At 41.2% G+C, this 16,593-nt stretch overlaps 1 protein-coding gene across 1 annotated transcript in view; it reads right to left on the bottom strand.

The window, feature by feature from the left end:
• Positions 1 to 2,156: 2,156 nt before the first annotated feature.
• The window catches only part of LOC149796293 (ribosyldihydronicotinamide dehydrogenase [quinone]-like), a 90,544-nt gene continuing 76,107 nt past the window's right edge, over positions 2,157 to 16,593 (bottom strand). Inside the window, exons 3-4 of the mRNA XM_089960938.1 lie at positions 3,076 to 3,177; positions 2,157 to 2,589 (exon numbers count right to left, since the gene is read on the bottom strand). Coding sequence (XP_089817064.1) covers positions 2,320 to 2,589; positions 3,076 to 3,177 — 372 coding nt within the window. The 3' untranslated portion in view covers positions 2,157 to 2,319. The remainder of the gene's footprint in view (positions 2,590 to 3,075; positions 3,178 to 16,593) is intronic.

The raw sequence follows: 16,593 nt of genomic DNA, 5'->3' as shown, positions 1-16,593 counted from the left end.
TTTGACACGGACAGTTGTATCTACTTCGATCACCTGGGTCAACGTCACCCTGACATCGAAGGAGACTGTTTAGGAACCTGGACGGACGAGCACCCCGAGCACAAGAGTCTAAGTTTTGCAAAGTGGCGGTCCTCACAATTACGGCTACGATTACCGGGACCCACAAGGAAAAGTGCACAGAGTGTAAAAAGTGAAAGGATTGACTCTCAATTATCGCAACATTCGAGTGGTGAACTTTGGCGTATTGAAAGAAGCCTTGCAGTCTGGACAGGATGAAAACTTTAATGTGACCACCCGTGAACAGAACAAGATTGTACGTTTACGCACACACCAAATCGTCTGTCAACCATTGGAAAAAGTCTATTAAATCGTGTACCAGAAGAGAGTTCGGCTTCCCAACCACTTCACTTTATCGTACGGTCACGTCGATATTGGTCAGCATATAAAAAGGGACAACGTCCAAGACCAATAGTTCATTGTAACTACCAACGTCAATCGAGAAAATTGAATCCTTTCAAGCAACTAGTAACGAACCTAAACCTCAAGTCAAACGAAAAACTCACGATCCCATCACGAATGCAGTACCACATCTTTGTTTATGTACTAACGCCATGACAAACTACGTGCAACCAGTGAAAGTTCCAGACCACAATATTTTACCTTATGGACATGCTGATATCGCCCAGTATAAAAAAGGGACGACTTCCAAGAGCAACACTTCATTGCGAGGACAAGCAACGAAAAAGATGAATCACTCTACACAGATGAAAAAGAGAAGGAACAAACATCATTGACCATTTTCACCACCATACCGTCACAACAAAGTGCGTCCAAGAAGGGAAAGGATTCAGTAGACCTAAAGGAGTATTTTAGCATCCAAATAGCTCAGGCAGCTACTTCGAGAAATTTTAGGACGACAACTTACACCTACACGGTGAAATTTAAAGACTTCGCGTCTGACGTTCCACACGAGGAAGCAGCAGGATTCATTAAGGACCTACTTGACTGACTGTTAGAGAAAGTCAAACATCAGTGCCAAGTCAAAGATCGATGTCGTTTGAGCCTATCTACGTATCACGACAGTTTGAACTCGCCTGTATGTCTCGGGTTTAGCACACCTGCAGAATTAACTTCTTCCACACTTTTGAGGGCTATTGAAGACATGCAGACGATAAGAGAAAAATTTGACATCACCGATGGAAAAGTGACCATTCATATGTCATACGTTGTACCTCCACGGGAAGAAGACGATGACTGCACTTGATCTCCTTACCAATAAATGTACCTAGCAAGATGGACATAACATGAGATTTACCAATGAAACGAAGTACGTGATGTGAAACATCTATGCTGGGACACAAGTGGTAGCTTAACAGATTTTAAACGTGTGTGATTGATATAGAAACAAGAACTTTGTCATATTTGATTGTTTGTTACTTGTTTGTTACTTGTTTTGTGTTAGCTTTTTCTTATAAATGAACATTTAATGTAAATAAGTTGTATATGAAGTGAATTTTAGAAAGGCGTGAACTTTAATTTTAAAAAGTAGTATACTGGAACCAAACTGAATAACTAGTAAATAGTTTTTTTTTTATGTCAAAATGTTAATGTATTAAATGGATAGTGCTTAGACTTTTCTTGCTCGAGTCTCTATTCTATCTGTGAGTCTTTCTTTAGAACATTTATGTCCTCTTGTCTGTGTGTTTCCATCCTCTTTGTTTGAATATGTATTTGTTTGTTTTTCTATGTCTAATTTTTGCCCCTATCAACCTTTATCCCTATAAATGCATTTCACCCTATAAATAGTTTTGACTCTATAAACACCATGAAGTCACCCATGTTAAATTCCCCAGGTGACATTACCATGTTAAATTCCCATTGTCCCTATACATGCCCACTCATGTTAAATTCCCATAGACCCCATAATGCTGGGACACCTTTTTGACTGGGACTTCCACTGACCCTATACAACTCCAAAGTTTTGCCCCATTTAAATTTCCATAGACCCTAAACAGCCCCACGACATTTTTTACTGGGATTTCCATAGACCCTAAACAGCCCCACGACATTTTTTACTGGTATTTCCATAGACCCTAAACAGCCCTACTATACTACTCATGAAGTTGAAATAACCATTTTACCACCCGTCCTGAAACATAATTAAAAATCTTTATGTATCTTTTTTAAAGATCAACTGTATTTGTCTTTTATAAGCAAGTCTTAGTTTTATCGTAACTGTATATCAGAATATACAAACTATCTCGCTTCGTCACCACTTCTTGTCTTTGACAACTGATTCAATTTCTTGTCCTTGACAAATTATTTGAAAGGTTTTCCGAGATTCTGGCCTACAGTCGGGCCAAATTCCAATTTTTCTGCTTGTTCCATGTAACTATGAGATAGCTGAAAGCCGTCCTCCACATTAAAATTCTCGATATGAACAAAATCTAAAGGTTTCTCGGCAAAGATTGTACACAGTCGAGTTGACCAATCAGAAAGCATTTTCTGTCTTTCTTCCATGCTCACGTCATTTGGCGCATACAAAATATGCGGAGGTAGAACCTGGAATCCACAGAATCGTAATGTGTTCTGAAAATAAAAGTATCCAGCTTAATACAGTTAACTGTGATGTTACCTTACCCGTTATTGTTTAGTTAAAATTGTCACAACGTATAAAATGAACCCATTGATGTTTCTCATCTACGTTTGGGAAAAGGTATTTGACTAAATAGGACATAACTGAATAATGTGTTGTATGATTATTGATCACAATGAACAACTATTCTACAAAACATATAAAAAATAGCTCATTTATATTATGATAACATAAGACCAGTCTGGGAGAGACAGACAATGATAAGGGGATGGAAACTGGGTGGGAGACAAATCGGCACATATCTGTTGGTCGCAGTAAAAGATTCAAACCACCAAACAGTCCCTGCTTGGAGAAGCTATGATATGATAAGGCTAAAGTACTAGAGTAAGGATGAAGAGTGTGTTTGTGTATGGAAGTGTGAGTGTGATTGGTGTGGGGTGGGAGTGAAGACAAACATGCATGGTCACGTGTCTACAAACATGTATTGGCCAGAGTAGAACTTCCATGTCACCAAACAGACCCCGCTTGGAGAAGAAGGATGCCGTCCCGCCAGTAGTGAACGATAACATCGCTTTCTTGGCCTAATAAAAAACATAAAATATTTTATGCAGAACATATGACAATAATAATTTCTATACCAATATGTTCAGATACTTTTCTACACAGAACCATTATCTCTGAATCTGATGTAGCGTACATGTATTTCAAATATTTGTCAATACAGAACTCACATCTCTGAGTAGGATGTGTTGTACGACATGCATCTGAAGGAATTACTAAACGCAGTTGCCCTTCCTGATTCTTCTTCGTGAATCGAATTTAAGCACTTATCACTCTCGAACGTTTGCCATCGTTTTCATAAATAAGAGTAGTTTGTATTTTAATTGTTTGATATATAAATGAGTTGATTTCCTTTACTCGTTCATTTATATTCAGTTTCTCTGTTTCAGAAAGCAAATTCAAAAACATTTTGAATATTGAAAACATTTTAAAATTACTATGTACAAGTGCACTTCATAATTTTAACGTCAATAGGAGAGCCTGTTTTATGTTGTTAGGGCTAATTTAAACTCAGAATAAGAGCCGGTGCTGCTCGGACATTTGTGGTTATTTAACTTCATTTTAGTATGTGAATCCATTCGCCACCATATCGGAGTTAATTGTAGATTTGAAAACAAGATTGTGAAATTCTGTCACTCAAGAGTCGTCTGTGTATCAAGTTGCTTACGGGCACTATTGGTCTGTCTTCCTATAAAACAGTTCCAGAAACAATGATGGATTCTAGCAGGGACAGCACATGATACTATTTGTTAAAAAACATCCGCGATTTGTCCGTTTGTCGAATCGTTGTACTATAGTATTCACAAACCATCCTGGTTTATCTGTATCCTTTAACGATTACAAAAAAAAATCAAAGATATAAAAACATCTACAGGACCAAGTCATTTATTTCATTGATTTATAATTTATAACCTGACTGTCGACAAGAGGTCCGAGAAATCATTAACATGCTAGTGTTTCTAATCAAACGAGAGTTTTTTTAGTAGCACGGCCGGCCATATTTACATGGGTATTCATGCAGCAAATGTGATGTAGTTCAGTCTTTGATGATCTCAATAATTCCGTAAATTTGGGAGTTTGATCTGTTTGAACGCATTTATTCAAGAGTTCCTCCTTTTTATTTGTTCAATTTGTTTTAAAAATATTACCACTAAGCATTCAAATACTGGACGCAGACGACAGGTTTTTTCCCCTAAAAATTACTATTCTAGAAGCCAGAAAAGGACAGTGGGCATTTTCTCTGCTTGTTTACATCGGGAGTTTCCGATTGCTTTGCAACGCCAATAAGTCAACATTGATAGGGACCCCTTGGCAAAAGTCAGGTTAGAAATGATAAATTATTGACTAAAATGACTTGGGTTTTATGCCTCTTTTATATCCTTGTTGCTTTTCGTTTTTCAAATCGGTAGAGGGCACAAACATACAGTAGACTGTGAGTAGTTAGATGGGACGATTGGGCCTCCATGGGATATCCTATGTTAAAATGGTCCAAAGCTTGTAACCTAAAACGGGAAATCCTAGGATAACTTTGTACATATGGGTTAATATATGGGGGGGGGGTAGGACTATATGGCCTCGAAATGTTTATATCCTAAAGTGGTAACATTGCTACAAGTGGCTGACCTCAGTTGGGGTGACAGTAACAGTGTTCGAGTTTACCTGAATATACGTCACAATAAGTACGTATGGAAAATTCATAGTAAAAGGGGACTATAGGCTAATCATAAGAATGGGTTTAAAGCGTCAAAGGCACTTACAGCCTCAGATGTGTTTATGAGGCTAAAAGGGTTTATAGGGTCAAACGAAAAGTGTAATGGTAAAGGGTTTTAAGTTTGATTTGAAAACACATACACATACACATCTGATATGGGCAATTCGGTAGGTTTCAAAATGTTGCTATTCGTATCGTGTTAGAATTGTGTGTGCAAAGTCTACATCGATGTTCCAAAATGAAGACAAGTATAAGATCTAAGTGACTTATTAAATATTTTGCAGTCAATGCTGGATATTTAAGAAGAGTATTTTTAGACTGGTGGCCAAATGGTTCACATTTTAGTCTGAAACAGGGTTATTAAAACTGGTTTTCAAGCCAAAAGGAAAACCTTAGACAACTTGTAGCACTAATTACCCCTTAAAGGGACTTTTTACTTCAACTGTGGGCTCTTCGTCTTCTGAACTAAATGTGATGGCGTCTGGTAAATTCTTCTGACTCGCTGTTTTAAAGGACGCGGGTCAATGAGATCAGCTACTATTCATTGACAAAGAGCTGGCGGGTAGGGAATGAGAGGTCTTCGTAATAACATGTTGTTCAATCCGTAAACTGCCTATCAGGCCTGCTAGGGGTACTGGACACTCCAGGAACCTCACCCGTTCTTCTTTGAAGTTGCTGTTGCTTTCTTGATCAAAGCTTTAGTTGTCCTAGTCTTTAATTCTGGTAAATAAGTTCATTTGCTGTCGATAGGTATTTCGAGGTCTTCTACGAAGGTTTTGGCAGCTACTGGGTCGCTTCATAGTTGTTTACGACCTATTTACTGCAACTGCTCCGATGCAAATTGGCTAGATTCGGCAAATAGGTCAGTGTGATCCTCTTTGGTTGCCATCGCTTTTGGGGGAGGATTTTTGTTAATGGCGGGGATTCTTTGCACTTTGTCAACTCTTGTTTACTAACCGGATCATTAGCCCGTTTCTCCCGGGCAGGCTTTTCCTCTTTAGTTATGAGACAAGAATATCGATCAATCTTATCTCGCATCCCACCAGGTCTATCATCGAGATGTGCAAGGTACCCTTCAGACACAAAATGGTTCCTAACAGCCCACGGGATAAAGGATCCATGAACTATGCAAAGAACAACTGTTATGTATATTTGATTTAATTTATATTTGATTTATTTTAAATGTGTTTTTTAGTATTAAATTGTTCTTCCATTACATGCTTTTGCAATGTAACTTTATTTATTGGATCTGACATTAACCAGAAATTCAATTCAGTTATGTTTGACCTGAATGTATTTTTTATAAACTAATAATAGAAACACTGTATCTAGTTTCTGACCTTGATTCAGAACCAGTGATAGCTTTAGCAAACTTTTTTTTAAAATTATTCTTTCACAGAGTAAGAATTATTATGTTACGTCAAGGTTATACCTGGATGACGTGATATTTATCATGTAACAAACTTCCATTTCTTCTGGAAAGATGAACTCTTGACCTCCATCCGGGAATCTGTTTTGCGTCTTAAGTTACCCTTATACCTAATGTTTTGTATATAAGTAGCCAGGGAGTATTAAACTTTTTTTACGTTAAGTTGTGATGTTGTGACCAATTTGGGCTGAGATTTTATTTTCTTCAAATTATTGGATTTCAAGTGATTTTTTACCCTGGAAATACTAGTGCTCCGAATTAATTCTTGGACAAAGACATTTATCGAAATTTATACAGAATTCAAAAACTGGAATACTATTTTCCATGATTCAACAAAAGATTGCTGACACTGCAGCACTTCGCAGGTTACAGCAGACGTATTCGTCTTTCATTTTGGATTTCATCGGTATTCAAACTCAGTTTCATTCAGAACCTTTTATTACTAGGACTTCTATTTTTAATACTTTTTTCTAACTTTTCACTTGATATTATAGGGACTTGTTAAATTTTAAAAAGCTTGTTGTCTTCACTTTGTCCTGTTACTTTTTGTAAGAGCCTAGACTCGTTGTTGTTTTTGTTGTTTAACGCCATTTTCAACACATGATAGGCTATGTATGGCGGCCAGTATTAATGGTGGAGGAAGAACCCGGGAAAAGCCGGGAAGAACCACCAACCCACGAGAATCTATTGGCAAGCTTTCTCACATGCCCCCACTGGCCGATTCCTAGACTCTAACCCATGCAGACAGAGGTGAGATGGCAGTGATCCTTAACGGAGAGTGCTGTAGACCACTCGGCCAGTCGGGGCCCCTGCGTAGACTCGTAACACAAGGGATCAAAAAACACTAAGGCAGAACAGACTAAGTTCTTTGACGCTGCCCTATGGACATGTAAAATCCCCAACATTAACTTACATGCATTAAAATATGGAACTTGCGCCGATTTATATGCCTGAATCGTTTTCCTAATTCAGCCTTTTCTTAACAACCAATGTGTCAGCGACGTGTTTAATTAGGACAATTCAGTAAGCTATAAATTTTGTGTATTAACAAATTTCGTTCAAGTTTGAATTTTGTGTACAAATAATAAGCCAATCCGTGAGTTAATGATACTCCTCTTTAATTTAGTATCACGCATTATTGTCACTAACAGATAAAAATTCTGACGGTAGCATCAAATAGTGTAAATAGTTTTTTTTTTTTTTTCAAAAGGATTTTGCATAGGTCGAAAAGAAAACCCAATACAATCAGGCAACTTTGATCAGTGCGTTGCTGGAAACGATGAACGATGAACCTGGCTATGGTTTCGGGCAGGTTGACCTTTTTCAGACGTCTACGTGCTCCAATCCCAGGAAATGGATGGATAAGAAAGTATAGCATTTTCCCCTGGTTGCTGAATGTCATTGGTCTGAGTTTGCAGGTTCAGTAAAACTGTCTTGCCTGATGGTTTCCCTTCCTAGAGTTCCCTGGTGGCTGCCTCTTGTTCGCAGAATGGCAGCCTACCCAGGTAGGCCTGGTGGGTTTTCTTGTCGCTTTATTCACTCTGGCCTGCTACTCTCGTGGACTGTCGCCTGCTGCGCTGGTTTTACTCATCCAATGGTAGAACCTCTCGTTGGAAATTACTCAACACCGGTGGGGTGGGGGCTAGTTGTCTATTATGTGGCACACTGCCACGTATTCGCAGCTACGCCCTTCCTTGCATGAAATATTTGGCTTGCCATTAGCTATATCTGGCAGCAAGAAAGCACTACAGTTAACCCAAACTCTCCTATCACAGCAGGTTTTCCGATGTTGATGGCTCAAGGTCGTGTTGCTGACTGGAATAAATGAATTATGTTGTCATATTGTCGAGCGCACCGCTTTATATCCTCAAGTATGAACGCGATGTAAAATATCCCTGCAATTTGGTAAAGCGACTGAAATAGGACCCAGAGTGATATAATAAGGAAAGAGCATAACCATACAGTGACAAGAAATGTACTACAGTGTATATATCATCGTTTAAAAAAAATTTTTTAATGACAACAATAAGCTTCTCAAACACAAAAATATAAATCAATCATTGAACAGTTTTAACCAAGAACATCTTTACAAGGCTGACAATTTTGTGGAATCAAACTCAACTTCCACTGATCCATGCTCTTAAGACAATCGATGCACACTACGTTTCCTAACTGAAGACAAAAGATAACCTAAATGATGCCAAAACCATCTTTCTACGTTATCATCGTTTTTAGAGTATTCACGATCATAACAAATCACTAAATGTTCTAAAGGAAATCCAAGACTGCAGTGATGAAGAAATACTATAATCCCTATAATCTTTGGTCAGTACTTTGATTTCAAATTCGATAGGGGCTGAGGTAGTCCACTGGCTGGAGCTGGTAGTTTGGATTCGTAAATGAGAGGATCATTTTATCCAAGTGTTCATGCACTTGTTCTTGATGATTTCGACGGTTTCCACTGACATTCAGAACTTGCGTGGGATTAACGATTTATATCAATGTGTGATGTGATTTTGATTTTTAACGTAGCTTTAAAAATTTTTCAGTCATCTCGCTACAATGTCTGCAATGTGGCAGTTTATACTGATGTCTAGCACTGGGGCATCATGCCGCAGACATGTAGCATGATGTCCCACCCAGTCACATTATCCTGACACCGGGCCGACCAGTCCTAACACAAGCCTCTTAATGCTGAACGCCAAGCCAGGCAGCTGTCAGTACCATTTTTGTAAGTCTCTGGTATGACTCGGCCGGGGATCGAACCCACGACCTCCCGCATCCGAGGCGGACGCTCTAACCACTAGGCCACAGCAGAGGTTGGTTTATATCAAAGCAACTTCCCAATGCTCTTCTTGACCCAGTTGTATGGCATCAGGGAATCTGGCCGTGAAACAACATAAGGTGTTGTTGGGAAACACATACATAGAACTGTAATTGAGTAAAGTTAAATGCAACTGGTTATGCATAATTCGAGGGTTCTCCTTCCGAGGAGTCACTCAATGTCAAAGGAGAATGATTTCCGAATGTTATAAAAGATGACTGTTGTTTATGCTGCTGTCTTGGTGGTGACTGCTATTGGTTGTAAGGCTACCGTTGTTACTGCCCAGAGAATAAATATAAAAAAAGGATTCGGAAGAAGGTAACTAACGCAACTGCTGTGTAACATGGTCCACAACCGTTTGCATCCTTGTTGCAAACTCAAATTGGCGATGGCGGCCCCGTTGACATATTACACAGCATGGATTTGGCAGAAAATGACGATTTGCATCTTAGGCACACGTTCTCCAAACCACACCCACAATGGATTGCATTTGTAGACCTTGAAGAGAGGAACTCTGCGAAGGAGTGGTCGCAGCTGTGTTGAACGTCATGATGGTCACTTCTTGTTATAGTCGATGACTTTCGAAGCGGCAATCCATGAATCAAAACTCGGAGGAAATATTTTCCAATGAACTTGCATTTCTTCGAGCAAGCCTTTGATTACTTTACGTGTCGTTCGATCGAGACTGTTTCTCATGTTGTACACATCGTCTTCCTTTTAGGTCATAGTAACTCGGGAAAGTAACAAGTTCCTTAAAACACTTCACCGTTCATGTCTTCCAATTTATACACTGGAGGATAGCGGCTACGCACGCGTCCAGTGACGTAAAACAATTTGGAAGTCCAGTTTGGTAGTTAACCTTTGTCGAAGGAGCAATTCGTCCTTCCAATGCGCACCAATTCTCAGATCTTTAACAGTCCAGGTTTCTTGGGGGCAGAAGGGGATGTCCAAAACAAGCCATCGATCACGCACACTTTGTTGTCGGGGATCACATCTTCAGGCGAGCATCCGATTTTCCATATTATGTTTGTAAATTTTAACCCGCAGGGGTGGCACGTTGATGTATTTGAGAGTATGCTGACGTCAAAAATGCTTTTACAGGCTTCTTCCAAAGCAAGTTTAAAACGTTTAACGACACTGGCTTTGGTTTCAGGATTTTCAATGGTCAATTCTTTTTGAAAAGCTTGATTTAGAAATGTGTTGCCTGGAAGAGGATGTTATTTCAACACCAGATGTAAAGCACGTACTAACTCGGAGCTCATTTTGGAAGTCAAAGTTTCGACTAAAGCGTATTTAGAAAAGACGCCAGTAGTGAATGGGGTCACCCTACGTACAATGGGAATTAGCATTACAGGGACCCCTGGGTCACTCTACGTACAATGGAAATTTAACATGGCGAAAAATCGTGGGTCACTCTACGTACAAGGGAAATTTAACATGGCGAAAAATCGTGGGTCACTCTACGTACAAGGGAAATTTAACATGGCGAAAAATCGTGGGTCACTCTACGTACAAGGGAAATTTAACATGGCGAAAAATCGTGGGTCACTCTACGTACAAGGGGAATTTAACATGGGATTTTTTTTTAAATTTTAAAAAAAATTTTTTTTAAAAAAGGGGTAGGCAATTCAAAGACTATCTCTTTTCGAGAAATATGGGGGCCCTGAAAAGGGCCTTTGGGTTTTATGTTAATGTATTCATTAACATAAATGGCACCGCATTGGTCTTCTTCTTGTCCTTAGGCTGCGTCTTACTGTTGGTCCGTACATCAGCACTCTTTTCAGGCATCCTTGTCTTTCGACGTAGATCCTACGTATCCACAGGCTGGTGTTTGTCCTGTGGACAACGGTCCACTTCGATCGGACATACATGAGCAAGTCTGTCCGAAACATCATGGAAGACACAAGGGTGGATGACTCAACTGTAGTCCACATCTTGAAGCGACGAGAACAGGTGAATCAATGCATTGAACGGCGCTTATTTATAGGCGGAGGAAGGATTGAAACGGATTGAGTTCATTTACCAATCCGAACACGCGTTACAGAATTCAGTCAGCTCGCATCCAATCCGAAGAGAGCAGTCTGTGACGTCACGTAGTCAATATAGATTCGCTAGCGCTTGTGTGCAGTCAATCTATGCGACAGTGATTCAACATGACGGAAACTCAGAAAACGATCCAGTGGGGTGCACCAGCAGGGGAGACTGCCCAAGGGAACCCGGACTTACTTTCAGAAGAGGTGAATTGGGATTTTGTGGATTTTCTCTCCTCGCAAGAATTTGTTCCGGAACCTTCGTTACTTTCTTCATTACCGCAAGTGGAGAATTTTAGACAGAGACAGAAAGAAGAATTGGAGAAATTTATACAACGACAAAAGGAAGCGGAACAGACTTTTCTCCTACAGCAACAGCAACAAGAAGAAGAGGTAAGAAAAAAACAACAGCAACAACAGCAAGAAGAAGTAGCAGCAAAGAAACAAGAGGGTGAAAATCAAACGGTCACGGTACTGTTGGACATTTTAGCGGAGTTAAGAAGTCTGAAACAAATGTATCAGACTTCTTTATCACGACCGAAGAGAATACGACCTTCCCGAGCCAAACATGTCAACCCTGTGACTAAGCCTACCGTACCACCCTTAGTGATTTCAACCCAATCATCATCATCAACATTACGCAGTCCAGAAGTAGGCCTTGGCCGTGGCAAAGGCTTAAGGCAGTTAAAATTGATTGCTTAAACTCACCCCTACACCATGAAGAAAAAAGGCCCTTTTCAGGGCCACCCACATTTCTCGAAAAGAAATACAATTTCAATTTGCCAATAACTCAAAAAAAAAAACTCACCCATGTTACCCTTTTAATACGTGTCTGTGTATGAGTGCGTGAGTGTAGCTTCTTATTTTAAAATCACAACTCAAAGACACTTACCTTATATCATTCATTTATTCTTTTCTCCATTTTTTACAATCCAATTCACAATTTATAACACAACACTTTAATTAAAAGTTCATTAATTTCTTCTTTTCTCCTTGTTTAGTCTCTCCGTTTTTTGAATTTCTTCACCGTCACACTCTTTTCCTCTTCTTCCTCCTCGCTTTCTTCCCTTCTTCTTTTTTTCTCCTGTTTCTTTTTCTTCACCTGTCTTCTTTCTTCCTCAGAAGAATCCCTCTCTTCCTCGGAAGAATCCCTCTCTTCCTCTGAAGAATCCCTCTCTTCTTCTGAAGAATTCCTCTTTTCTTCTGACTCCTCTTGTTTCTTTTTTGGGCAATCTGGAGACCAATGTCCTTTTTCTTTACAATAATAACAGGTATCTTGACTTTTGTCTCTTTTATCCCCTGTTTTTTTTTTTCTTTTTTGACGGTCTGGACACTCTGAAGACCAATGCCCTTTCTTCTGACAGATATAGCAAGTATCTTGACTTTTATCTCTAAAGGAAGGAGAGTAGTCCGTAGGCTGGTCTGAAGAGAATTTTCTAATGACCCCTCGCAAAGCTCTGACGAAACGTTCCATCTGGTCAGTCTCTTCCATCGTTGTGCTCGGCTCGAGAGTGAAATGAATAGTGAAAGGACAAGACACACACCCTTTTATATACGCTGGTCTGCTATGACTATAAAGTAGTTTATGGTGTTTGAACTTGAGTCATTTGACTTTTTGCTTTCAAGATGAAACGATCCCATTCATTCGAGAAGAAAGAAGAAGAAAGTAAGAGGCAGAAACGTGATCTATCGCCTCGTACCAGGGCTGAGATCTTGGCACAAATTCATGCCAGTGATTTTGAAGAGGACATGAGTGAACCAGAATTTGAAACCTCTAAACCAAGTTCACCACCCTTAGTCAACCCTGAAAAATACTATTCCATTCGAGAGACGGAAAAGCGCTCCTCTAGAAAATTTAGAACCACGGCTTACAAATACACGGTGAAGTTTAAAGATTTCAAGTCCGAAGTACCGTTAGAGAAAGCAGAAGGGTTCATCACCGGAGTGTGGGATTCTCTGCTCACTGCACTCAAGCGACAATGTCAACCCAAAGAAGACGACCGCTTGAGACTTTCCATACAACACGACGGTCTGAAATCCCCTGTTTGGATCGAGTTTAGCACCCCTGCAGAATTGACCGCTTCCAAAGTCATGGACAAGATTCAACACGTGCAACAATCTAATGACCAGTTTGACATCACCGATGGAAAAGCCACATTGGACATGACCCACGTCTCTCCTCCTCAAGGGACCGGACGCAAAAAGATGTTATTGGTGGACGACCTTCGCAACACCAAAACGAGTCTCGTCCGAATTAACAACCCTCATGACCAGATGTGTTTAGCCCGTGCCATCGTGGTGGGACGAACCTATGCCAACAAGAACGACACGGTAGAATGGAAAAGAACCTGGAACACTATTCAACGTTCCGACCGAGCCAAACAACGAAACGAAGCAGAACTCCTGTTACAACAAGCCGGACTGCCCAAAGACACACCCTGTGGCATTCCCGAGATGCAAAAATTGCAAGATGTCCTAGCTCCACGATACACCTTGAAAGTGCACCCTCAAGAAATGCGCGGGCCTCTATTGTTTCGAGGCCAAGATTTTAAGGACGGAAAATACATTCACCTTTATCATCACGATGACCATTTCGATACCATTACCAGTATCACTGGATTCCTGAGATATGTTTATTATTGTGAGAAATGTGACTATGGTTATAATAATCGAGAGCAACACAAACATTGTGGATGGAAATGCTCAGGATGTTTGGCCTCTCCACCCTGTCTGAGCGAAGAACCAGTGCCTTGTTCCACTTGTCTGCGCACGTTTGTCAGCCCTACCTGTTACCAACAACATTTGAAGACGCAAGGTTCACAGAAGAAATGCGCTTGTCAACTGCTGAGATTGTGCCCCGCGTGTGGACAAGGCATACGTACCAATAGTGTCAAGGCACACGTATGTTCAGGAAAGAAAAAATGTCACATTTGTCACCACATCGTGGACTTGGAACACCAATGTTACGTGCAAAAATACCAACCCCCACCAGAGAAAGAGGACGGTCACAAGAAGAAAGGCAATTTCATCTTTTTCGATTTCGAATGCATGCAAGAGACCGGCATTCACATTCCTAATTTTTGCGTGGCTCATCGAGCGTGCGAGAAGTGCATTCAAGAACCTATCTTCAGTCATTGCCCTCACTGCAGCAAGATTCCTGGAGGACGTGAAAAAATCTTTCGGGGACCGAACACGTTAGCCGATTTTGCACAATGGGTCTTAGACCCCATCGACAAGACGTGGAGCCAAGAGGACATCGAACGTTACGGAGATTGTCATCGTCATGCCACGGTGATGGCTCACAATTTCTCCGGATACGATGGACAGTTTCTTTTGAGGTACTATACGGAACAAGGCACCGAGCGTCCTAAAGTGACTTTGAACGGAGCCAAAATCATTTTCATGCAAGTGGGACAAGTACAGTTTAAAGATTCGATGAGCTATTTGGCCATGCCTTTGAGTCGAATGCCTAAAACGTTTGGAATGACAGAAATGGCTAAAGGGTACTTTCCACACTTTTTCAATACGGAAGCCAATCAACACGCCGTTCTACCCCATTTACCTGAGGCTCACTATTACGACCCCGACAACATGCGTACCGAACAACGAGAAGCTTTCTACGCTTGGTACCAGGCTCACGCTTCGGACCCTTTCGACTTTCAGGAAGAAATGCTAAAGTATTGTCGTTCCGACGTGGACATTTTACGGCGTTGCTGTGGAAAATTTCGAGAACTGTTCATGGAACACGGAGGGGTCGATCCTTTGAAAGAAGCTTGCACCATTGCCAAAGCGTGTTCCTTAGTGTATCGACAACGATTCATGCCTGAAAACACCGTGGCTGTCATCAGTCCTCAAACGACCCACTTTGTCAAACGTCAATACTCGGTCAAAGCCCTACGTTGGTTACATTACTTGTGCGACAAGGAAGACAAGTGGATTCAGCATGCCCGCAACGGAGGGGGCGAAAAGACCATCGGAACATATTCGGTCGATGGCTGGGACTTAGAAAACCCCAAGATCGTGTACGAGTTTAACGGTTGCTTATTTCACGGATGTCCCGTCTGCTACCCTGACCGTGGTACTAAAAATCAGTTTTTGCAACGAACCATGGAAGACTTGTACCAGGACACTTGTCAGCGACGCCTAAAGTTAGAACAGGAAGGATACCAAGTGGTGGAAATGTGGGAACACGAGTACGATCACCGTATGAAAACCGATCCCGAGTTTAAACGTCTCGTGGAAAGTTACCAGTTCATGGACCCGCTGAACCCGAGGGATAGTTTGTACGGAGGAAGGACCAATGCCACCTGTTTGCTGTACCAAGCCGACGAAGAGAAAGGAGAAGAAATCAAATACTTGGACGTGTGTTCGCTGTATCCCTACGTGTGCAAATATTGTCGCTTTCCTGTAGGGCACCCGCAATTGCTGACGGAACACATCGACCTGGTCAACATTCGACAATACGAAGGCTTGATCAAGTGCAAAGTTTTGCCTCCCACGAACCTATACCATCCCGTCTTACCTCACCATTGTCAAGGCAAACTGATGTTTCCCTTGTGCCGTACTTGTGCCGAAACGTGCAACCAAGACCAGCCTTGTCAGCACAGCCAGGAAGAACGGGCCTTGACGGGAACCTGGGTCAGCGTGGAATTGTTCAAAGCTCTGGACATGGGATACCAACTGTTAGAAGTGTACGAAATTTGCCACTTTCCCAAGACACAACAGTACCGCAAGGGTGACCCCACGCAGAAAGGCATTTTCGCAGACTACGTGGATGCCTTTTTGAAACTGAAGCAAGAAGCTAGCGGCTATCCTTCCTGGTGTCACACTCCCGAAGACCAAATACAATTCAAAGAGAAATATTACGCACAAGAAGGTATCACTTTAGACCACATCGAGAAAAACGAAGGCAGGCGATCGTTTGCCAAAGTGATGTTAAATTGCTTGTGGGGTAAAATGGCACAACGACCGTGTTTACCCAAGACGGAATATTTGACAGAACCTTCCCGCTACTTCCAGATGATTCACGACAAAACCAAATACATGAAACACGTGGACGTCGTTCGAGAGAATTTGATCTTGGTCAATTACGAAGAAGATCTGGACTTTGTACAAGACGACCCTTTTGGAAATGTCATCATTGCGGCTTACGTGACAGCTCATGCTCGCTTAAAATTGTACGAAGCTTTAGAACTGTTAGAAGAACGCGTCCTGTACTTTGACACGGACAGTTGCATTTAAATCCATCACCCGATTCAACATCACCCTGACATCGAAGGAGACCGTTTAGGAGCCTGGACAGACGAGCATCCCGACGACAAGATTTTAAGTTTCGTCAGTGGCGGTCCCAAAAATTACGGCTACGAATACCGGGACAAACAAGGAGAAGTGCACACGACGTGCAAAGTGAAAGGACTGACTCTGAATTATCGTACCAGTCGA

Source organism: Sinohyriopsis cumingii, chromosome 6 (genome assembly GCF_028554795.1).
Source record: "Sinohyriopsis cumingii isolate HCF-2022 chromosome 6, ASM2855479v2, whole genome shotgun sequence".
Lineage (NCBI taxonomy): Eukaryota > Metazoa > Mollusca > Bivalvia > Unionida > Unionidae > Sinohyriopsis > Sinohyriopsis cumingii.
This window is presented reverse-complemented; position numbering and strand designations above follow the sequence as displayed.